This window comes from Maniola jurtina, chromosome 26, assembly GCF_905333055.1.
Source record: "Maniola jurtina chromosome 26, ilManJurt1.1, whole genome shotgun sequence".
In the NCBI taxonomy this organism is placed as follows: domain Eukaryota; kingdom Metazoa; phylum Arthropoda; class Insecta; order Lepidoptera; family Nymphalidae; genus Maniola; species Maniola jurtina.
The window spans coordinates 1841521-1866372 of record NC_060054.1 but is presented as its reverse complement, the minus strand read 5'-3'; the positions used below and the strand labels follow the sequence as shown (position 1 = coordinate 1866372).

Here is a 24852-nt window from a genome sequence, read left to right as displayed (position 1 = left end):
AAGTAGCGGTTACCCCGTGATGACATACTCTTGGGCCAAAAGTGAGAAGCACAGACCAATAACATATAGGTGAGAAGCGCGTCCGCTAACCCAGAGCCGTAAAACCAGTTAACAAAATAATAGTTTTTTTTTTCAACTTGCTTTATGGCTCTGGATTCTATAGTAGATAACCTATTGGCTAGAGAACTAGAATCCAGAGCCGTAAAGCCAGCTGTCAGCTGAAAAAAAGAAGAAATTATGTTTTGTTTTGTTTTGGTGTTTTTTGGTACTGCAAATATTTCCTAATTAAAAGACCAATAATTACTAAGTATTAAAAATATTTGCAACGTTAAAATGGAGACAAGAAATAGTACAATATATGGACAGTGCCGGTTTTGCCTATTAAACGGCCACCATAAAGACTTAATGAAGGAGTACTTTGTGAACGGCACAAGAGAAGTTTATATTGATATCATTATGGAATGCTTTAATTTATACGTAAGTAATTACAGTGCAGTCCTTCAAGTCATCTTCTGAAGCATTTTCCTGATGGGATTTATGGGTTCTGTCAGTAAATTATAGTTAAATAAGGAACAGAAGATCGCCCAGCGATCCGACCGGACGACTCCGATTGTTCCTTCATTGATTCATCACACATAGTACTCTTTCTTGATAAAAAGAGCTAAGGCACACTTCTGACTAAATTAAGTTGACATACATAACAATTAATAACAAGTATGTAAAAAAAATTGCTTTTCTTCATATATTCAGTTATCCACATTTTCGATTATCCGAATGCCTTACGACAGCAATTAGTCCAGTTAATCGAGTCTCTACTGTATTAGGATTTAAAAAGTATAATTGTTTGGTTATAGTTGTCCACAAACAACGGTCTAAGCACCCTGATATGCTGGTCGTGCGTTGGTCGTCTGCGCGAGGCACACAGCTTCCGAGCGCTGGTGGCGCGCTCCGAGCAGCAGCTGTTGGCTACTCTCACCGAGAAGGACACAGTTTTTATCAATGGTTAGTATCTTGGTTCCAGTTGTCCATAAACATCTAAGTATCTATCTTTAAAACAAGAGTGAATAGGCACCTTCTAGGTAAACGCGTCCCATCTTAGACCACATCATCACTTTCCATCAGGTGTGATTGTGGTCAAGCGCTTGCCTATAGTGAATAAAAAAAAAAGTACTCTGATGTATTGGTCAAAGTAGCCAACAGCAGTTGTTGGCCACTCTTAACGGGAACACTGTTTTAATTAATGGTATTTTCCCCCACTTGCTCAGAGTTAGTTCTAACTAATGCTCTAGCGTTGATTTTATTTTACCTGTATAATTTATTTATTTATTTATTTATTAGGACACCAGAAAATTATAATATTAATACATTCTTAAATTTATATACACACACACATTATTAAATATATAACTTATTAATTAGGTGTCACAACTTGTGCCAAAAGAAATAAAAAATAATTATTACTAAACAATAAAAAAGTTTACAATGTACAAAATTTATGCCTTAAAATAAAGTAAAATAATATACTATTGGCAATCAGATGTAGAAGTTGCTTAAAAGAAACAAGTTTGAACAAGAAATCTGTTTTACTACATAAGAATTAGCTTGGAATAATCACAACAGAACTCGCGTGTTTTATACAACCAAATTTACAATATCATTTAACAAAATAAACACTTTAGGAAAACTTAACAAAGTGACTTACATAACCTTTATAACAACTAATAACACAGATTTAAATAGACGTCCATTCGCTACAAGTGCCAAGAGACAAGCGTCTGTCGTCGCCCAAGCTCTTTGTTTTTTTATAACAAAAGAGGGTAGTTTGATGGAATCCAAAGACGTTCCTTACAATACATAACAATATATATGACTGTCCTTCCCGTCCTCACCTATGGTGCTGAAACGTGGACACTGACAAACGGCCTTGTCCACAAATTCAAAGTTGCTCAGCGAGCTATGGAGAGGGCTATGTTAGGAGTTTCCCTGAGGGATAAGATCCGAAATGAGGAGATCCGCAGGAGAACCAAGGTCACTGACATAGCCCAAACTATTAGCAAGCTGAAGTGGCAGTGGGCAGGCCATGCCTGTTGTAGAGGCGATGGCCGTTGGAGCCGGAAAGTCCTTGAGTGGAGACCGTGTTTAAGCAAACGTAGTGTGGGATGCCCTCCAGCACAATGGACCGATGATATTAAGCGGCTGGCGGGAAGTGGCTGGATGAGGAAGGCTGAGGACCGGGTGTGGTGGCGCTCTTTAGGGAAGGCCTATGTCCAGCAGTGGACGTCCACAGGCTGATGATGATGATGATGATGATGATGATATATGACTGACAGTCTTGTGGTGGTCTTTTAGGGGGAGGTCCCAGGTTTGATTCCCGGCAGGGGTTTGGAATTTTATAATTTCTAAATTTCTGGTCTGGTCTGGTAGGAGGCTTCGGCCGTGGCTAGTTACCCTACCGGCAAAGCCGTACCGCCAAGAGATTTGGCGTTCCGGTAGAAACCAAAGGAGTATAGGTTTAATGAAAACTGCCATACCTCTTCCAGGTTAGCCCACTTCCATCTTAGACTGCATCATCACTTACCACCAGGTGAGATTGTAGTCAAGGGCTAACCTGTATCTGAATTTAAAAAAAACATTACTAGCTTGGGAATGAGTTGCCAATCAGCTTTGATAGTTCTAATAAGTTTATGTGATTTTGTAAAGTGGTGATAATAAAAAAAAAACCCGGCTGAGTTTGTTTTGAGCTCTTCTCAGATTTGGGCGCGTTTGGAACCCTCGTAGCTTTAGTTTTAAGTTACGTAATTAATTATCACCACTATATCGTACAAATTTAACAATTTCGACTACTTTGAATTAATGATTTTGACTTTGACTTTGACTATAACAATGGGTCCGCAGTGGGTGACATCAGCAGTCTGGAAGTCAAGTCGGAGCAGCCAGTGGTCAAGCAGGAACCGACGGAGGATTCTGCAGACAACTACACATTCTATGACGAGCCTGTTGAAATTGGTGAGTTCCGTAGCTGAAGGTATCTCCTAAGTTTCTGTTATGTTTCTAACTCTGTTTCGAACATGGCTAATATTTTTAGGGTTCAGTACCTCAAAAGTAAAAACGGAACCCTTATAGGATCACTTTGTTGTCTATCTGTCTGTCATGTATGTCAAGAAAACCTATAGGGTACTTCCCGTTGGGCATTGACCTAGAATCATGAAATTTTATCGGTAGGTACCTAGGTTTTACAGCACAAGTAAAGGAAAAAATCCGAAAAACGTGAATTTGTGGTTATATCATAAAAAAAATTAAAATGTGTTTATGAATTAGTATTTTCAATTTTCAAAGTAAGTACCAAATGGGGTATCATATGAAAGGGCTTTACCTGCACATTCTAAAACAGATTTATATTTATTTTTATACATAATAGTTTTTCATTTATCATGCAAAATTGTCAGAAAAAATACCCGAGTACGGAACCCTCAGTGCACGAGTCTGACTCGCACTTGGCCAGTTTTTTAAATTTTGTCTTGTATTTCGTTTAAATAGACCCAGAGCATACAGATGAAGAAATAGAAGACTTAATAGACCGCGAAGCTGCGCTCCTGGCGCGGTTCGCTCATAGCAAGTACCGACTGCCAACGAGGCAGAGCCTGTACTCCACGGGGTGTCAAGGATACGCTGCACATCTGGACATTCTGAGGAGTAAGTCTGATGGTTTGTTAATTGTTGAACCTACGGGGGTGACATAGTCTTCTTAAGCTGCGTACAGACCGGCCCAACGAACGCCCTACGATGGATATTTACCGTTCGCTAGCGTTGGCTTCCGCACGCTCGTTGGAGTTCGTTAATACATCCAAATACATTTAGTGCTCGAACGAACGTTCGTTGGCACTTGATACCGGTTCTTTTCTCTTTCATTCGCAATTTAATCATGGACGACGACGACATCATTATAATTGCTAGTTTTATATACCAAAACGAGATCTAAATGGTGAGATCTAAATCCATGATCTAAATGGCGAGAAATATCCAAGTAATTATCAAATTGGACGTCTACACGCTACGCACTCTTGCTTCAACTGAGCGTTCGTTCGTTGGCCTTCGGCGACCGTCCAAACAGAGTTCGATCAAATAGCTCGATTTCTTTGATGTTACCGCCACGCTTCGGATCGCCGGCACACGCCAACGAGCGATCGTTGGCATTCGCTAAGCCGTCCAGATTGCAGCAACGAAGGTCAACGAAACCCGTTCGTTGGCGTTCGTTTGGCCGGTCTGTACGCAGCATTAGACTAAACCCCCACCAAAAAAAAAAAAAAGAAAAAAAAAAGTCGGACGGTACTGGGCAACCACACTGAAAATGGTACTGATTCCGTGCGCAACTAAAGGAGGTTGGCGAATTTTGACCCAGCACTTTTAAAAACCGTTCAGATAGATAGATAGATAGAACACTTTATTGCACACAAAAACACATGTAAAGAAACTCAATTATGTGCAAAGGCGGCCTTATTCAGGCGTTCAGGTTTTACTTAGAAACCAAAGGGGTGGGTTTTTATGAAAACTGCTGTACCCCCTCCAGGTTAGCCCGCTTTCATCTTATACTGCATCATCACTTACCACCAAGTGAGATTACTGTCAAGGGGAAAATGAAACCTCTTTTCTGTACAAACTGGAGAGTAACTTTTTCTTAAATTCATTTGTGTTTACTGTTTCCTCGCAAGTGGGAGAAAAGTACTATACAAGTTTAGCTTAAAATCTCTTGAGAAGTGCTTGGCCTCGCCTCCTCTTTCCAATATTACTTAGATGGTAATTGCTTTATTTCCATTCTGGACAGTAATGTACTATTTTATGACTTTGCTCGGAAATTGGTTCTTTATTTTAAAAAACAAAACGACATTCGCATTAGTTTCAAAGGAATCTGTGTACTCGACTTCGCCTCAACTTTTTTTTTTTTTCTTTAAATCTGGCTTTACTCTGATTAGCCAATGTCAAGTTTGTGATATTTTCAAGTTATTGAATTTATACAAGTATGGACTCCGTCTGCGCCGGCGCCCGACGACATACGCGCGGCGCCCCTTCAGAGCGCTTCCCAGTCAGTTCCACCACCAAAAAACACCAACTAACACAAAAACCAGCCACTCTTAACAAAAAAAAACACTCCAAACAAGCACAGCACGTGCGCCAGCAAACGCCATCGCAGACGAAGTCCTCGCCTCAAGTTCCAACTCGGCCGTACAGTGCTTTATTTCCGGCCTGGACAGACTCGGATAATTTAGACTCTGACCAATAAAATAGTTTTTAAAAATTGTCGTTATTATTTATTACTAGCAGATGCCCGCGACTTCGCCCGCGTGGATTTAGGTTTTTTGAAATCCCGTGGGAATTCTTTGATTGTCCGGGATAAAAAGTAGCCTATGTGCTAATCCAGGATATTATCTATCTCCATTCCAAATTTCAGCCATATCCGTCCAGTAGTTTTTGCGTGAAGGAGTAATAAACACACACACACACACACACACACACACACACACACACACACACACACACACACACACACACACACACACACACACACACACACACACACACACACACACACACACACACATACAAACTTTCGCCTTTATAATATTAGTGTAACAAGTTGATTCCCGCAACTTCATTCGCGTGGATTGAGGTTTTTTATTCCGGCGGAAACTCTCTTATTTCCCGGGTTAAAACGTAGCCTATGTTTTATTCCAGACTATAATCTATCTCTGTGCCAAATTTCTGCCAAGTCGGTTCAGTCCTTGCGACGTAACGTAACGACGAAAAAAAAAAAAAAAAAAAAAAAAAACGTGATGGCGAACAAACATCCAAACTTTCGCATTTATAAAATTACTAGCCGATGCCCGCGACTTCGCCCGCGTGGATTTAGGTTTTTTGAAATCCCGTGGGAACTCTTTGATTGTCCGGGATAAAAAGTAGCCTATGTGCTAATCCAGGATATTATCTATCTCCATTCCAAATTTCAGCCATATCCGTCCAGTAGTTTTTGCGTGAAGGAGTAACAAACATACACACACACACACACACACACACATACAAACTTTCGCCTTTATAATATTAGTGTGACAAGTTGATTCCCGCAACTTCATTCGCGTGGATTGAGGTTTTTATTCCGGCGGAAACTCTCTTATTTCCCGGGCTAAAAAGTAGCCTATGTTTTATTCCAGACTATAATCTATCTCTGTGCCAAATTTCTGCCAAGTCGGTTCAGTCCTTGCGACGTGATTGCGAACAAACATCCAAACTTTCGCATTTATAAAATTATATTATAAACTAGCTGACGCCCGCGACTTCGTGTCCGCGTGGATTTAGGTTTTTCGGAATCCCGTGGGAACTCTTTGGTTTTCCGGGATAAAAAGTAGCCTATGTGCTAATCCAGGATATTATCTATCTCCATTCCGAATTTCAGCCAAATCCGTCCAGTAGTTTTTGCGTGAAGGAGTAACAAACATACACACACACGCACACACACACACACACACACACACACACACACACACACACACACACACACACACACACACACACACACACACACACACACACACACACGCACACACACACACACACATACAAACTTTCGCCTTTATAATATTAAGTGTGATAGGATAATACTAGTTACTCCCTTACGACAAGAAATATAATATGTAAATGCAAATCTTCTTCTATATTCCTATGGATGTCCTTTTTATAGGGATCATACTATTCTATTAAAAAAAAACAGTAAAGTATCAATATTTTTCAGTTGAAGTATACGGGGATACCATGTTAACGATGGTGGCGCCCTCCTTTTTTTTCATGACTTTCTTGACAGACTGTAATGTACAATTTTCTGATTCCAGGTAAACTGATTGTCCCAAAAACCATAGAAGCGTTGCTCCAAGAGGAACAGGAGAAAACGAGCGTTAAAATCTACATCACGGAGAAAGTGGCTCACATCAAGAACTCTTCCATCATTCTAGAACATTCGAACGCCACGCCCTTCAAAAGCAAAAACAAATCCGGCTTCCCTTGCTTCTATTGCCGAAACATTTTCGAAAATTTGGAAAAACTAAAGGAACATCAGAAAAAAACGCACAAAAAATCGGAAATAAAAAAAATTCTAGCAACATTCGGTGCTGAAAGTCTAATAGTATACGTTGATATAACGGATTTGGAATGCACCATTTGCAGTCTACCCATACAAAGTATAAATGAACTGAAATCGCATTTAACTAAGGTTCATAACAAAAAATTCCACACAGAATACCCGGATAGGGTCATACCGTTTAAATTATCTAATAATAACGTGTTTGAGTGTCAAGTTTGTGGGTTCAACTTTGAGACTTTCGGTTCAATTGAGAGACATATGAATGTACATTACAGAAATTGTGTTTGTAGACAGTGTGGGACGGGTTTTGTTACTAAATATCGGTTGAAAGTTCATATTAAAAGTATGCATGTAGGCGGTAACTTCCCATGTGATATATGTAAAAAGGTTTACACAACTCAGCAGAAACATAAGAACCATGTGGACACTGTCCATAAAATGGTTAAAAGGTTCAAATGCCCGAAGTGTCCAGAACGTTTTACGGAATATTTTCGTAGACAGAAGCATTTAGTTGAAATCCATGGAGTTGCACCTTTGAGATATAAATGTAATGTCTGTGATAAGGCGTTTGAAAGGAGATATACATTATCCAGGCATATGAAAAGAGATCATTTGGAAGAAAGGGACTTCCAATGTCAGTTGTGTGCATATAAATGTTTCACTAATGTGGAGTTAAGGGTGCATATGGTAAAACATAATGGGGAAAGGATTTTTGAATGCTCGGTTTGTAAAAAGTCGTATGCCCGCAAGAAAACGCTGAAGGAACATATGCGTATTCATAATAATGACAGGCGGTTCGCTTGTGCGGTCTGTGGACAGGCGTTTGTACAGAAGTGCAGTCTCAAGGGTCATGTTAAGACGCACCATGCGGAGTATGCCCTTTTTAACAGCGTATAAAACGGTTCGCGTCGAAATCTACGTCTTTTAATATGCGGGGCACCGGTCTGCCCGCGAAATTCAAATTTAATTTGGTTTTTCGCAATTTGTAAACTTATACGACAACGTAGGCTTATGGCATTCTAAAAGCACCAATGGCAGTACGTACGTTTTGGCGGCCACTTTGAATAATATTTGTACGAATACGAATGAGTCCACAAACTAGGTCAATGACGTAGATTCTAATGTCTTTCTTTAGAAACTAAATTTAGAGTATCTCTTTTTCTTTTAAATATTGCTAAAAAGGGATAGAAAATGAATTTTACTAAAATTTTAGTGGTATTGTACAAAAACCTATGCCAAATCAAGACTGGAACCTCGTGAAGTATGTCTGTCCTTTTCCTATTACATTGGTAAGAAAAAGATGAGAATATTCTATTTAGTACCTAGCCATCAAAATCAGTACCAATGACGCACCTAAAGAAAATGTTGATAATAATTGTTAATTTACAGTGAATAAAATATTGAAAATATAATTATTTTTACACCCTAATCTACTGTAAAATTCACAAAGCGTATTAGAACGTAGGAATATTCCGTTTTTCCTTAGAGACTTTGCTTAAAACATAAGCAAATCGCAAAAACCTCGGAGAAACGCGTAACTGACGTGCCCGGCTCTTTAGACCTTATAGTTTGGTTTTAACTGAAATTTTCATTGCCAGTTCGTGGTATCGTGCAAAATGACCCAAGTACGGAACCCTCGGTGCGCGAGTCTGATTCGAACTTGGCCGGTTTTATTATTCTGTGCTCCTACTGTACACGGAAACGTAAATAACTACGCAGCCGGGGTATTACCTGCGCTTACCGCCATGTTCAATTGGAACAACTCAAAACCAGGGTCCAGAAACTAGATTTTGGCCTATTTTCTTTAGGTACCTACAGTAATTCAACAAGCAAAGCCGGGGCGGTTCAGCTAGTTCCCTTTTGAACTGCGCAATATAATATATTGCAAGTCTTAATATATGGATGACCCTGGACGGGTCTTGACAGACAACAAACAACGAAGTAAATTCGATCTCATCCCTAAGGGTTCCTTTTATTCTCTGGAGATACAGAACCCTAAAAAGAGTTGCAGCCCGCAAACCGCAACCACACACATATAAATAACCACAGAAGTTGTTCAGAATGACCATCCTGTGTACAAATCTGAAGGAGTTTTAATAAAAATAATACACAAATTGTGACGGAAGTAATATTTATTTCTCAAAATAAGAGATGACAAAGTTAACTATCATACCTATAATCTTTTACAAATAACGAAAAAATATGGCGGGAATTTTGAACATCATAATATAATTGATAGGAGTTTTTTTAGTAAGATAAACCTACATAGGTACTTACATTGATAGGTATTTCGAAGGAAAACGTCTTTCTCAGCATAAAAATTAATAAATTACAAAATTTTAGATTTACTAATTAAACTTAAAACTATAACTACATTTTTACATAAAATCTAGAAAAGACCTAAATTACTAAATCGGCCTTTCCACTTTCGCATTCTGTGGTAAAAAATTAAAATTAAAAAAAAAGGTATTTGTACTGATAAAAAAAAACTTGTCTATTTAATTTATTTCTACAGCGAGTTTGTAATTTGAAAATAGAATGTCCTAACAATGACTAAAGCACGAAGAAACTTTTAATTTTGTAGCTCCATTAATTTGAATAAATCCAACAATTTCTATGAATAAAATGCTTTATTTCAATGATAAAGGTGTGCATTACTTACTTTGTTTTTTTTTTTTTTAACTACACATTACTTTAACATTTCTATGGTTAACTTTTTAGAGAAAAACAATAAATAAAAATTAAAAAAAAAAACGATTTATTTTTAAAACGATAGTGACAAAAGTGACGTTTTTTTTAAACTACAATATATGGCTTGGATTCATGGCTTTTAGATGTCCATGCCAAGGAGCTTCTTGTCGAAGATGAACTCTCCCAGGGCGGAGTGGCGGTCCATCATCTTCTTGAGCGTGGAGGCCTTGCCCGCGATGTCGCGTTGTCCCTTGTATTGCTCTTCGAGGAACTCTCCGGTGAGGTAGTCGACAAGCTGTCAATGTCAAAATATAAACAGATTAAAAAACTATAAATATTGGTGATTTTTTTTTTTTCAACTGTACGACCTACCTACGACTTTTACTCTTTTGAGCTTGGATATGGGTGATGCCTTCTCCAAATAAATCATGCAATGAATAAATCTAAATCTCGATAGATTAAAAAATCGGCCAAGTGCGAGTCACACTCGTACACGAAGGGTTCCGTATCATCGCACAAGATATTTAACATTTTTATGTGCAACATTGCAAATTAATGACAACAGCGCCATCTCTAAGCGATTTAGTAAATTGATTTTTTCGTGAACACATTTCAATTTTTTTTTACAATAAAGTTACGGTTTTCGGATTTATTCCTTTACTTGTGCTATAAGACCTACCTAGTTACCTACCCAATTTCATGATAGGTCAACGGGAAGTACCCTATAGGTTTTCTTGACAGACAGACAGTAAAGTGATCCTTTCAGGTTTCCGTTTTACTTTTGAGGTACGGAAACCCTAAGAAAGATACCCTAGCCTACAGGATAGATTAAAAAAATAAAATCTTACATGATAATCATTGTTGTCGTTGTCCTCGCGGTCCTGCTCGCACTTGATGATGACGTTCCGGATGGCCTTGGTGACCTCCGTCTCCATCTTCAGCGCTTCCTCCAGGGCTGCTTGACCAGATGCCCAGAACTTGTGTTCTGGGGGCTGCAATAAAAAAATAAGGTAAAAAACTATACATTTTGCCACGATGTAGGGTTTGTAGAGTCAGGGCTTATAAGAGTTACTTGTGATTTTTATTATAAATGTGGTACAGTCAAGAGCACTTAAGAGCTATACAGGGTGTAACCAGAACGCTAGAGAAAAATTAACTTATTATACTCCCTTAAAACAATCCAATAACCATTTGCCTTATCCTGCAGTTTTAGTGATTCAGTATTTTTCAAACCCGCATTGTATAGCGTGCAAAACTCGGGTCAATGCCCCACCTACGACGCCGCATAGACTTCAACTGACCTATTTACGGAACGTACGTTGACCTTTAGCGTCAGTCAGATGTTTTATTTACAATATGTAAACTTTTAATACAGGATATTTTTTTCGTAGTTTTTATATGGTATTTTATCAGTAATCATCAGTACCATCACCTGTTTTCGATTTTACTAGCGTTTACACCCTGTATACTTTAGGCTCGCAGCACAAGTCGAATCTCAGTTAGGGGCTTGGCTCTACTAGAGATCTCATAACATAAGAGCCTCAATAGCTCAGGGTTGAGGAGCGGACTGAATTCCGGAAGGTCGGCGGTTCAAACCCCACCCGTTGCGCTATTGTCCTACCCACTCCTAACACAGCTTTGCGCTTAGTTGAAGGCGAAAGGGGAATATTAGGCACTAGAGGATGCCAGCGGCTTCGCTCGCGTGGTTTTCGGTTTTTTTAAATCCCGTAGGAACTCTTGAATTTTCCTGGATAAAAAGTAGCCTATGTCCTTCCTCGGGATGCGTCCCAAGTCTGCACCAAATTTCATTAAAATCGGTTCAGTGGTTGGGCCGTAAAAACGTAGCAGACAGACAGACACACTTTCGCATTTATAATATTAGTAAGGAAGTAAGGATGATTAGCATGATTCTTTTTTTTTTTAACTTTTTAACGGTGACAGCATTATGAACTTGTGAATGCATGAAAATACATGCAATGTTTTTGGTGGGATGGTTTTTACCCTGATGGTGATCAAAGAGGTGACGTTGGTGGTGAGCTCTCCCCTCATTAGCAGGTATTCGATCAGCTTCAGGGCATGCTCGCGTTCCTCCGAGCTGGCTTCGAAGAACAGCTTAGCGAAGCCGGGGCGGTTCACCTGGTAACGAAAGTTTTGTTAAGTGGTGATGACAAAAAAAAAACCAGAGCCAAGTGCGAGTCAGACTTTCGCACCGAGGGTTCCGTAGTCGGGTATTTTTTTCGACATTTTGCACGATAAATCAAAAACTATTATGCTTAAAAAATAAAAATAAATCTATCTTAGAATGTAGAAGTAAAGCCCTTTCATATGATACCCCACTTGGTACAGTTATCTTACTTTGAAAATTGAAACACATTTTAATTTTTTAAATGATGTAACCGCAAATTCACGGTTTTCAGATTTATTCCTTTACTTCTGCTATAACACCATACCTACCTGCCAAACATGATTCTAGGTCAACGGGAAGTACCCTATAAGTTTTCTTGACAGACACGATGGACGGACGAATGGACAGATAGACAGATAGAAAGTAAAGCCCTTTCATATGATACCCCACTTGGTACAGTTATCTTACTTTGAAAATTGAAACACATTTTAATTTTTTAAATGATGTAACCGCAAATTCACGGTTTTCAGATTTATTCCTTTACTTCTGCTATAACACCATACCTACCTGCCAAACATGATTCTAGGTCAACGGGAAGTACCCTATAAGTTTTCTTGACAGACACGATGGACGGACGAATGGACAGATAGACAGACAGATACCAAAGTGATCCTATAAGGGTTCCGTTTTTCCTTTTGAGGTACGGAACCCTTAGGTGTTATTGATCTATGACTGAACCGCGCAAAAGGATTTCACTGTACCTAGTGTATGAAATCATTAAAAACTACAGATAAATAAATTAAAAAAAATCCGCGCTTGCTACGCTCTCTCTACTCACGGAATCCTTGGAGAAGTGCGCGCCCATGGCCAAGTACTGCACGGAGGCGGCTACCTCCATCTGGATCTGTTTGCGCACCGCGTTCCGGCATCCGTGCGACATCGTGATCCATTGCTTTGGGATGTTTACTGGGTTCACATTACCTGGCGCAAACAAATAAAGGAACTTATTAATTACTAGAGGATGCCAGCGACTTCGTCCGCGTGGATTTAGATTTTTAAAGATCCCGTGGGAACTGTTTGATTTTCCGGGATGAAAAGTTGCCTATGTCAATTACAGGGACGCAAGCTACCTCGGTACCAAATTTCATACGAATCGATCAAGCGGATAAGTATTTAGGAATCCCGCGGGAACTGTTTGTTTTTCCGGGATAAAAAGTAGCCTATGTCCTTCCCCGGAATGTATCCTAAGTCTGTACAAAATTTCATTAAAATCGGTTCAGCGGTTGAGCTGTGAAAGCGTAGCAGACAGACAGACACACTTTCGCATTTATAATATTATATAGTATGGATAATTTATATGGTAAGAGTGAAGGTATACTCAATCCACGAAAAGAAGTTAGTAAAACAGTCTCTCTGTTACGTAATCCCATACAAATGATAGAGACAAAAATCTCAGTGAGCGCTAACCATTTTGAATCACCAACCAATTACAAACGAAACTATTTTCTAATTGAATTCCAAATGTTTTTTTTTTGAAAATATGTTTGTGATTGGTTGGTTGCCAGGAGCCACCTACTGGTTGCGGTTGATTTTAGGGCCCCGTACCTCAAAAGGAAAAACGGAATCCTTATAGGATCACTTTATTGTCTGTTTGTCTGTCTGCCTGTAGGCCTGTCGGTCTGTCAAGAAACCTATAAGGTACTTCCCGTTGACCTAGAATCATGTGGCAGGTAGGTAGGTCTTATAGCACAAGTAAAGGAATAAATCCGAAAAACGTGAATTTATGTTTACATCATTAAAAAAAATTAAAATGTGTTTCTATTTTCAAAGTAACATAACTATTCCAAGTGGGGTATCATATGAAAGGGCTTTACCTGTACATTGTAACATATTCTAACAGATTTGTATTTATTTTTATGCATAATAGTTTCTGATTCATCTTGCAAAAAAAAATTACCCGAGTACGGAACTCTCGGTGCGCGAGTCCGACTCGCACTTGGCCGGTTTTTTGAAAATATGTTTGTGATTGGTTGATTGCCAGTTGCCACTGGTTGCGCCGACTAAGATTTTTGTCTCTGTCATTTGTATGGGCTTACGTAACAGAGAGAGCACTATACTAACTTCTTTCCGTGGATAGAGTACAGTACTTAGAATTTTCTGCAACAAAGTTACACTATCTTAGTATTTTGCGCAGTATCGCCTACTTAGGTACACGTATCTGACCTGAGTCATTATCTGGAACACATTGCGGGCTATTAGTTCATGTTTGTGTTACAGCAGATAACAAAACCAATCACATGAATAACAAATAGGTATTAACGTACTGCTTAGTATTGTTTTTTTTTTGCTCTCTCGTCTGGCTTTACAAAGATTAGCCAATGTCAAGTTTGTAGTTATTTGTAACAAGTTAGGGAAACTATACAAGTATGGACCCCGTCTGTGCCGGCGCTCGCCGACACACGCACGGCACCCCCATAAAGCGCTTTCCAGTCAGTTTTAACAAAAAAAAAACTCCAAAAAGGCAGAGCACGCCCGCCATCTAACACTAACACAGACGAAGTCCGCTTAATATTGTTGAGATACTGTTTATTGAAAAAAAAAAAAAAACTGGCAAAGTGCGAGTCAGACTCGGGTTCCGAGGGTTCCATACTATGGTATTTTTTCGTCATTGTCCGTCGTCCGGACAGTGTAGGCTTAGTAATAGGGTCCCAATGGTACATTTCACGTACGGAACCCTGAAAATGCAGGAAAATAAACAATCTTTTGTCCAACCTATAGAAATCACTTTAATATTATAAAGACAAAAGATTGTATCCCGGAAAATCTAAGAATTCCCACGGGATTTTTAAAAAACCTACATCCACGCGAAAGAAGTCGCGGGCATCAGCTAGTCATATATATTAAAGGCCTCAGATCTATGTATAGAAATTTGGAACACATGGATCTGATTTCCAATTTTATCTTATCTTTATCTTTAATACCTTTCAATAACATTCAAGTTTTATTACAAGTAGGTACAAAAGATAACTTCAGATGACTAGATGATAAAATGTGTTCCGAAATAATCTAAGATAGGCTTTGAGTATGTAGTGGTTTGAAGGAAACATATAATAAATTATATCCCAACAAACATTTCAGTCGTTTAAGTGAAAGTTATACGGTTCAATATGCTTTAAGCATCGTATTAAAGTAATTTTAGATTTTTATACGACTTAGTGCCACTTATTTTTATACAACTTAAACTGGTATAAAAACGTCGTATAAACTTCTTTGCGACTGTCTTTAATGACTATTACACAGCTTTGAGTAGTATAAGCGATGCTGTCGTCCTGGTAACGTCTATACGGCTTGTACATCGACATCAATGGCATTGGAGTCCCGATAACTACTTTAACGTGACGATTGTGAAAGAGTGATGTATTGCACTCTTACACGATGTGTAATAAATTTTGCAGCTATTATACTACCATTAAATGACTGAAAGTTCTATAAGTGTTAAGTGTAGCATCATTACAATTCACCAGTTACTTTCTAGATTTGTAAAAATAATTCGTTAAAATGGATAGAAAAAGGTGGGCAGGGGTAAAAAAAACTGGTGGCTTTAAAAGGAAAGTTAAAAAAAACTATACTGCACTGCTTGCGCCCGATTGTATTAGATTGAGTAATTCTCCACGGCAAGTTAATTTAAAAAAAACTGGAGTGGGTTCCGTACAAAATTTAATATTAAACTCAAGAGAATTAGTGCAGAGTGGGTCTCAAAAAAATGTTATTCGAAGCGAAGAAAATAAATCTAGTAGTTCTGCAATAGTGGAAGAAAAAGAAAACGAAGTAGATGAAATATTTGAAAAGTTATGTCTTAGTGATAGTGAAACAGATTATGAAAGCGAAAGTGAAACCAGCAAAAATGATAAACTTAGAGATAAATTAAAAAAATGGGCAATTCAGTTTAATGTTACACACGATGCGTTGAGAGAGCTAAACAAAATTTTGATTGAAAGATTTCCCTTTTCAGTTCCAAAGGATCCTCGGACACTTTTAAATTGCCAGAAAATAAATATATCAGTAACTCCAATTGATTCTGGCCAATATTGGCACAATGGACTAATCAATACCCTAAAAATGGTTTTACAACATTTAGATACTGTACCAAAGAAAATATCTCTTAATGTAAATATTGATGGTTTACCATTATTCAAAAGTTCTAAGCATCAAGTGTGGCCAATCTTGTGCAACATTCATGAATACCCCAACATCCCACCGTTGGTGGTGGGTGTATATGAGGGCACAAATAAACCTGTAGATTTAAACTCATTCTTGCAACCGTTTGTTGATGAATTACTGGAGCTTTACCGTAATAATTTAAAATTAACCACACAACAGAATATTGAAACAACAACCACAGTAAACCTGAGAGCTATTATATGTGATTCTCCTGCAAGAGCATTAATTAAAGGTACCGCATTTAAAATCCATTTTCATGAATATAACAATAATGTTTTTAGTATTTTAAAAACTTTTATTTTATTTTAGCCTGTAATGAAACTCACTCATTAATTTGCAAATATTCAGCATAAACTTATTATATAAGTACCTATTATAATTAATTTTATTTTTCAGGAGTATGTAATTTTAACGCAAAACATGGATGTCTTAAATGCAATGTAGTTGGTGAATACTCTCATGTTTCTCATACTGTCACATTTCAAGAAACGAATAGCGTAAGAAGAAATGATACAGACTTTCGTGCCAAAAAATATGGTGACCACCACAAACGTGATTCTCCTTTTCTCCAATTACCAATAGACATGGTTGAAGACTTCCCCGTCGGAGATTCTCTTCATTTGGTTGACTTAGGCATCATGAAGCGGTTATTGTTTGGATGGAGAGATGGGAATTTAGGAAAACTTACAACTAAATGGTCGACTAGAGATATTGCAAAAGTGACGCAATTTATAATGAGCTGTCGTATGCCAAGGGAAATTCATAGGAATTTAAGAGGTTTACATGATTTATCCAACTGGAAAGCTACTGAATATCGCACATTTCTTCTTTATGCTAGTTTTATTATATTAAAGGATGTTTTGGCTTATGGTCCATACCACCACTTCTTGAATTTCTTTTGTGCTGTTACGATTTGTTCAAGCCAACAGCATTTTCAGTTTTTGCCGATTGCACGAATGATGTTGTTATATTTTGTTGAACATTACAGAGATCACTATGGTAAAGAATATATAACAAGTAACGTCCATAACTTGATCCATCTTGTTGACGAAGTCAAGAGATTCGGTCCATTACAAACTTTCAACGCGTATCCGTTCGAAAATAAATTAAGTTCTATTAAACGAACAATAAGAAAAGGTAACAAACCTCTTCAACAAATTGGTAACCGACTAATGGAAAGAAATACAATAGAAATTGAACAATTCAGTAATAATGATAACAATATACCTGTTATTAAAACATATAAATATAAAAAAACTTCTATAACGATGATTCGCCTGGATTCATTTATTCTCTCCACAGATAACCAAAATAAGTGGTTCTTAACTAACAACAATGATGTTTTCGAGATTATATCTATGGTAAATTACGACACTTGTATAAGTTTTATTGGGAATATTATTCAAAATGTCAGCGAGGTTTTTGAAAAGCCTATTAAGTCGTCATTTTTAAATATATTTATGACCAATTGTACCAGTATAAGAAGATTGAAAACTTCATTTAATATTGCTGATATAAAGTGTAAGTTAGTTGTTATAGAATATGGTTCAAACAATTATTATGTACCACTAATTCATACTCTGAAATAAAAGGTGTAAATAAAATTGTAATAAAAATATACATAAGTGGGTTTTATTTATTGTAAACAAACAAAAAACAATCAAAAGTTTTAAGCCTAATCAATCAAAATAATGGGAACTAAAAATATTAAGGTGGTAACTGTGGGTCGATGCTAGCGCTCGATGTTTTTCTTTTATTAAAACTAAACTACTGAAGATTTAGAAACATCCTTTGGTTGCCGAGCATCTCACTATAGGGGGGTATTTTAGCGCTGATAACTTCTTATGAAAAGTTCGTCGTATAGAATTAATTATGTATTGTTAATCTGTCAAAAGTAGCCACTTTTAGTTATTTAAGAATACTCGACAAAACTAAATGGCTTTATTAAGAATTATAATTTAGTGCTTATAAATAGAGCAAGACTATTTTGGACTGCATATAGTTAAGAAAATTTACAATTTCACTTTTATTTAGGATTTATTAATTTTTATTAATTGACGGCGCTAGTTGGCGTAACGAAAAGGAAAATACACTGTTAGACACTAACGCTGTCATTAAACAAAAATTTATCACACTAATATTATAAAGGCGAAAGTTTGTATGTGTGTGTGTGTGTGTGTGTGTGTGTGTGTGTGTGTGTGTGTGTATGTTTGTTACTCCTTCACGCAAAAACTACTGGACGGATTTGGCTGAAATTCAGAATGGAGATAGATAATATCCTGGATTAGCACATAGGCTACTTTTTATCCCGGAAAACCAAAGAGTTCCCACGGGATTTCGAAAAACCTAAATCCACGCGGACGAAGTCGCGGGCGTCAGCTAGTATAAAATAAAAATGACATTAATTATCTCTTTGCTACGCAAAAGAGTTATATATCTTTACTCCGAAAAGTCTTACTGTATTTATAAGCACTATAAGTAATATCTAAACTATCTTTGTTAAACTTTGGAGCAAAGCTTACCACTAGTATCTTTTTGGCATAAGTATTATAAATCAAACTTTTTAAATATAGGAACCTTTTTTAACTAAACAATATAAATCAAAGTACTTTTATAAATCAGTTACGAAATATTGCAACACAATAAAATTATTAAGTTGAATTATTATCATTAGACGGTCCTGCTTCCGCCGTGTTCTGATCTTGTCTGTCCTTTGTGGCCTCACTTTTTTTCATCTTCTTCTTTGTTGTGGAATCGCGTACACGTTTAGCTATATTTCTTTTAATAGAGTGTCGCATGACGTTCTTGAAGAAGTCCTCACAAATTGGTTTAGTGAATGTTTTATCATATTGGTGGACAACTTTAAGGAATAAGTTAATTGTTCTTGTAAATGCTTTAAAACAATGTTTAGGTTCCCCTTTAGTGCCTCCTCCCCAGGAACAGCGCGTCATTAATTGACGATCAAACATAGCATCGACTAATGCGTACGCATTATTATGCCCTGTTTTTTTTTCACTACAAATAATAGATAACTCCTGAAGATATTTTGTTTCCATACTGGGATTTTTTAATTGTTCCTCAAAAAATTTAAGTTCTTCTATATTGTTAATCGTTTTAAAATTTGATGCAACTTCATGTCGTTCAAGCTGAACTGGTAACTGTGACCTTGTGATGAATTCTTCTAGTTTAGTATTTGTTAAAACAACTGCTTTAAGTATATTTTGTTGATTTTCGAAAAGAACTTTTTGGTTTTCTTGAACAGTTGTTACCAGTTCTATTAAATACCCAACTTGTTCAGAAACCTTTATAGATTCGGTTACGGTTGTTTGGGGATCAAAAATTTGAAAATCAAGACGTTGACTCGAATCCGCCAATAACAAATTCTTATCAGGGTTTAGAATACTATTTTGAATAACCGCGATTTTTGGAGCGTTGTTCACAGTTTCCTGAAAAATTAAAGGATGTTTTAGGTGATAAAAAGAAAATGTCATAAGAAATAGCAATTTTAAGATAAACCCATATTCACGTATAAAATAAGTGTCTGACAGATAAAATTTTTTTATTTCAAGAACTAAAGGTACTGACATAATTTCATACATAATATTATAAATAGAGTTAACTAACTTGCGAGGGGTCTTTTACTGTGACGTTGTTTACATCCATAGGCATAAGTGTATTAGATTCCACCACCATGACTGAGGGTGCGTCTTCAGCTGCCACCATTGGGGGTGCTTCTTCAGCTGACACCATTGGGGGTGCTTCTTCAGCTGCCACCATTGGAGGTGTTTCTTTAGCTGCCACCATTGGGGATGCTTCTTCAGATGGACCCCTTGGGAATGCTTCCTCAGCTGTCACCATTGGGGATACTTCTTTGGCGGCTTTATTTAGCTAAAAAATAAACAAACTACAATTTAATTATAAAGTTACCTACCCAAATATACGTACATGCACCATGGCATTGGAACATACGCATTTGCTTCTACTGGCATAATATACAAGCCATACACACTGGACATGGCACACTGTGTAATTGGTAAATCGGTATAATCATGAAAATAATACTTTTTGTAGCGGTAATGAATGATAAATACACTTCACTATAAAGTACGAGTAGATATTAATGCTGTTAAAAAGATTAACCAACTTACCTGTATACATTCCATAACTAAATTATTTAAATCTAATGCAATTTTCGTTTTTTCAGGATGCTCATTTTCCTTATTGTGTCCGTCGTCTGTGTCCGTGGCATCGGACATTAGAGCCACCTCCTGTTCTGCAACTTTGTAATCCAAAATGTTATCCCGTAGTATAATGCAAGGGTAAGGTTTCCAGTCATGTTGGGGTATGGACCCTTCAATTTTCTTTAATGACAAAAAATTTTTTTTCGGCCAAAATAGATATCCATCTCTTGTCCATGTTGAAGGAACTGTTTCGATTAATCGTTTACCTCGCTCGATTGTTTCTATGATTTGAAATGGCATTTTTTTAAACGCCTGGAATAGAAGTATGACCATTAATTATCTATAAATATCAATGACAACGAAATTGATTGATCTTTTCGCGACTGCATTTGCTACAATACATGCTATTCGACGTAAACAAGCACTTACACTCGTCGTATGATAGCTGGGCGGTGCGACACACACTAACGCCACGGCTACTCAAACCAAACTGAGCCGCTAAGCACTGAGTGATGAGTCGCTGCGGCTGCGTTGACTGACCGGGCGGGGCGTGGGAGGGAGGAGCGAAAAGGACGCAGTTATTTGATTTTAGAAATATGCTGCAAAATGATGTAAATATAAAAAAAACTAAGAGATTGGATATAGTGCTGAAGTTTGAATAACGCGTGACTCTACTTACAAATATTGAAGTTTGTGTTTCATTCGATTAATTTTAATATTAAATAATTTTTTTTTTTTATTAAGTACAATATTCACATTCATCTTCAGGATAGTGATTGTATATAGCAAAAGTTGCGCAGTGTGGGCACCAGAAAAAATCCAAATCTATCAAATATTTAACATTTTCGTTTGTAACTATAAAATGCGTAGGCTTGATTTCGTCGTTAGTTATCAAAAATTCACAACCGAAACAGCGAGTCGCTCGTATAAAGTGTGTAGATGTCCATGGCCATCTCAAAGACATATGTATCAATATTATAAAATCTGTCTTGGTTAAAAACTTATCAATGTCCATTAAATCACTTATCATTTTTTATTATAAGCAAGATAACCGATATATAAATCACAACTTGATTGTGAGTTTTAAAATTTTATTTCAATAATGAACCCTAATTTTATTAATATGGCTGACAAACAAAACACATAAGTTGTTTGTAAGTAGTATTGCGGTTGTATAATAACCCTTAACTCGAATAAAAGTAACTACTCGCACGTTTGTTTAAAATATAGGCGGAAATATTGTTTAATTTTAAGAATTTTTACGGCGCGTTTATTAAATTAAGAAAACTAGCACATATTACTCAATAACATTAATTTCCCAACTGATTAATGAGCTATAACCACCACTTCAACAAAATCAAAGATGAATCACATTAGATTATAAATAAAAATGGCTGCACCTATTTTTTACTAACTTTTCTTAACACTGCATAAAATATTCTGTCAAAAAAGTGTCATAATATGTATAAGTTTACTGCATCTTTACATCAACATTCCATATAAAAGTCGTGATTAGCACTGTCATTCGGAAAAATGTCGTTAAAGAATGGTAACAAACACCATTATGCGATAAGATGTCGATGCGATGCGATGTCACTACATCTATACGACCACTACACGACTAATACATCGTGTACATGACTGTTATGTGACTCTAATAAGACACTTATTCGTATAAAATGGGCCCATTCTCGGTTGTATCGACGTAACAGCGACGTAATTACGACCAGCTTATGGAACCAAAAGTTAAATTCGGCACGTTATGGCGACTTCATAAATGTTTGTTGGGATGACACTAATATTATAAAGGCGAAAGTTTGTATGTGTGTGTATGTTTGTTACTCCTTCACGCAAAAACTACTGGACGGATTTAGCTGTTTGGAATTGAGATAGATAATATCCTGGATTAGCACATGGGTTACTTTTTATCCCGGAAAATCAAAGAGTTCATACGGGATTTCGGAAAACCTAAATCCACGCGGACGAAGTCGCGGGCATCAGCTAGTTTTCAATAATTATCTGATCATTAATTGATAGTTACTTCATCTAACAACAACAAACTGTCAAGGCATCTTATCTAATATTAGTCATTAAAGCAATTTTTTAGGGTTCCGTACCTCAAACGGAAAATCGGAACCCTTATAGGATTACTTTGTTGTCTGTCTGTCTGTCAAGAAACCTATAGGTTACTTCCCGTTGACCTAGAATCATGAAATTTGGCAGGTAGGTAGGTTTTATATAACAAGTAAAGGAATAAATTTGAAAACCGTGAATTTGTGGTTACATAATTTAAAAGAAAATAAAATGTATTTCAATTTTCAAAGTAAGATAACTATACCAAATGGGGTATCATATGAAAGGGCTTTACCTGTACATTATAAAACAGATTTTTATTTATTTTTATGTGTAATAGCATTTGATTTATCGTGCAAAATTTCGAAAAAAATACCCGAGTACCTACGGAACCCTCGGTGCGCAAGTCTGACTCACACTTGGCCGTTTTTTTATTGTGAGTTAGGCTTGTACTTGACATTAGCAATGAATAGGTCTAGGTTAGAGCGCGTTTGCCTAGAAGATGCCAAATACAACCTTGCCTTGAAAGTACTTAAGTTATACTTGGCAGGAAACACACAGGAAGGAAGGGCATTTCACAGCTTTAAATAGGTCGAGCACTGACGATAATTGTCGGAAAGACGAAAAAAATCAGCCACTAGAGCTTTCTCAGTGTACGGTTGGCCTCAGAATTCGAGGAGCAATTTTGCGAAACTATTGTATGTCAATGCCATTATTTGGTGCTACACGACTTATGGCCTTTGACTGTACATATTGTATAAAAAAATACAACTGATTTGTGGAGACTGAGCTACTTTTTGCAAAGCCCAAGCGGATTGCTAGCTTCAATTCGAAACCATGTCTAAACCCTAAACATGAAACAGTGAATCTATTCATTAGTTAAATTAAGAGTTATTATAGGTTAAGATAAACTTGTGGTTAAATTCTACAGTGAATTGATCTGTACATAAGTTTATGTAAGTAACATGGACAGGAATATATTCATATGAATAAAGCCATGGATGAATAAATACTCGTAAGTACATATCATAATTTTGTTAAGGATTTTGTTTAATAACTGTAAATATAGGTTACAAATTACAATAAGGATATTACAAATTAAAATTATATTTAGTTTATTGTATTGCAAAATTTGGTAAGCAATCTCTTTAGTTAGTTAATTACACATGTTTTTAAAAACAATGAAAATGAATTGCATTTTTGAGAAGTTATATCAGTATTATCTATTATAATCAAAAACAGATTCTATTGCGTAAAATTGTAGGTCGAAATTTGCTTGTCAAAATATTATTACTATGCAATTAGACTGCAGGTAACCTTTGTCACCAATAATTAGCACAAAGAAAAAAGTGGAGAAAACTTACATTGTGTGGCAAATGCTGATGAGCAGACAGCCAAAACAGCCGCGACGACCAGCAAAAACGTCTTCATGGTTTTTCTTTTCTTTATTTTTTTCTACAATAAAATCACAGATACTTTGACGATGAAACAAGGTTGCAATGCAACGAATTGACGATAGTTATTGATAGGAGCCTTTACACTCACTGGCGCAGAAGGCTAACTTATCAATACGAAACAAAATGAAAGACAACCGCTATTTCTGAATGTTCTGTATTAAAAATATTGAACTACGCAGCGATAACGATACCATCTCGTGTTGACAAGTGGTTCACAATGAAAATGACACACGGTGTGCGAGTGAGATGGAACATTCGCGTAATTAAAAGTTCCGCAGAGGTTTTGTGTTCCAAGCGTTCTATGGAATATTTCTTTGCTCTCAAACGGGTTTTAATCCAATCCTGAGAGGCTTTTTGCTCAATTTTTACATTCTTCATATAAAAAGATGGGTTCCAATAATAAAAAGAGGGTAAAAAACCATTTGGAACCGAGATATATTGTGACGAAATCCCTTGCAACACAAAACCTCAGCACATCAGATTGTGCGAGTAGGTGAGAAAATACGTCACTCTTGAAACCCAAAAAGGGGCTGAGGTGAAGGGAGGCGGGTGTATTTTAATACCAGCTATCAAAGTTTCCGCACATTAATGGTATTTACATACAAAGGAACAGTGGTAATTGGAAATAATATCCGGGTTCCAAATTGGATTAACATAACAATATCTTATGTGGAAAGACTACACAGTGCGGAAATATTTATTCAATGGTAAATTGCTTTGTTTCTAAGCACTTTTCGGGAAATAAGTTTAGAAAACTGGTCACACTGGCCAAGTGGCGAAGTTCACGGGGAGCAGCGTTGCCAGAATGTTACTTTTGTAACATTTTACGTTACTTTTGACCCCCTCATGTTTCTTCCATGTTACACGACTCAAAATGTTACTTTACGTTACTTTTAGCACTTTATCAAAATATTCAAATTTTTCCCAGCAAACCAAAAATAATTGTGAAACGGAACGCATCCAAAAAAGTTTTCGTTT

General features: G+C 36.8%; 3 protein-coding genes across 5 annotated transcripts; 1 reads left to right on the top strand and 2 right to left on the bottom strand.

Moving 5' to 3' along the window:
- Positions 1 to 234: 234 nt before the first annotated feature.
- Positions 235 to 9896, top strand: LOC123878479 (zinc finger protein 25-like). Its single transcript, XM_045925662.1, has 5 exons — positions 235 to 477; positions 855 to 1002; positions 2896 to 3006; positions 3538 to 3693; positions 6879 to 9896. Exons 1-5 carry the CDS (start codon positions 334 to 336, stop codon positions 8021 to 8023), a joined length of 1704 nt encoding a protein of 567 aa, XP_045781618.1. The 5' UTR covers positions 235 to 333; the 3' UTR covers positions 8024 to 9896.
- LOC123878493 (ferritin subunit) lies at positions 9241 to 24107 on the bottom strand. Its single transcript, XM_045925687.1, has 5 exons — positions 23782 to 24107; positions 12781 to 12923; positions 11819 to 11953; positions 10666 to 10809; positions 9241 to 10112 (listed from the first exon to the last, which is right to left on the bottom strand). Exons 1-5 carry the CDS (start codon positions 23846 to 23848, stop codon positions 9957 to 9959), a joined length of 645 nt encoding a protein of 214 aa, XP_045781643.1. The 5' UTR covers positions 23849 to 24107; the 3' UTR covers positions 9241 to 9956.
- LOC123878491 lies at positions 18553 to 20844 on the bottom strand. Of its 3 annotated transcripts, none has more exons than XM_045925681.1 (3): positions 20774 to 20844; positions 20312 to 20656; positions 18553 to 20051 (listed from the first exon to the last, which is right to left on the bottom strand). In XM_045925681.1, the coding sequence occupies exon 3, from the start codon at positions 19760 to 19762 to the stop codon at positions 18815 to 18817; it is 948 nt and encodes a 315-aa protein (XP_045781637.1). In that variant the 5' UTR covers positions 19763 to 20051; positions 20312 to 20656; positions 20774 to 20844; the 3' UTR covers positions 18553 to 18814. The 3 variants fall into 2 exon arrangements, with proteins under 3 accessions (XP_045781637.1, XP_045781638.1, XP_045781636.1); XM_045925680.1 differs by having other exon boundaries at positions 18553 to 20656.
- Positions 24108 to 24852: the final 745 nt, after the last annotated feature.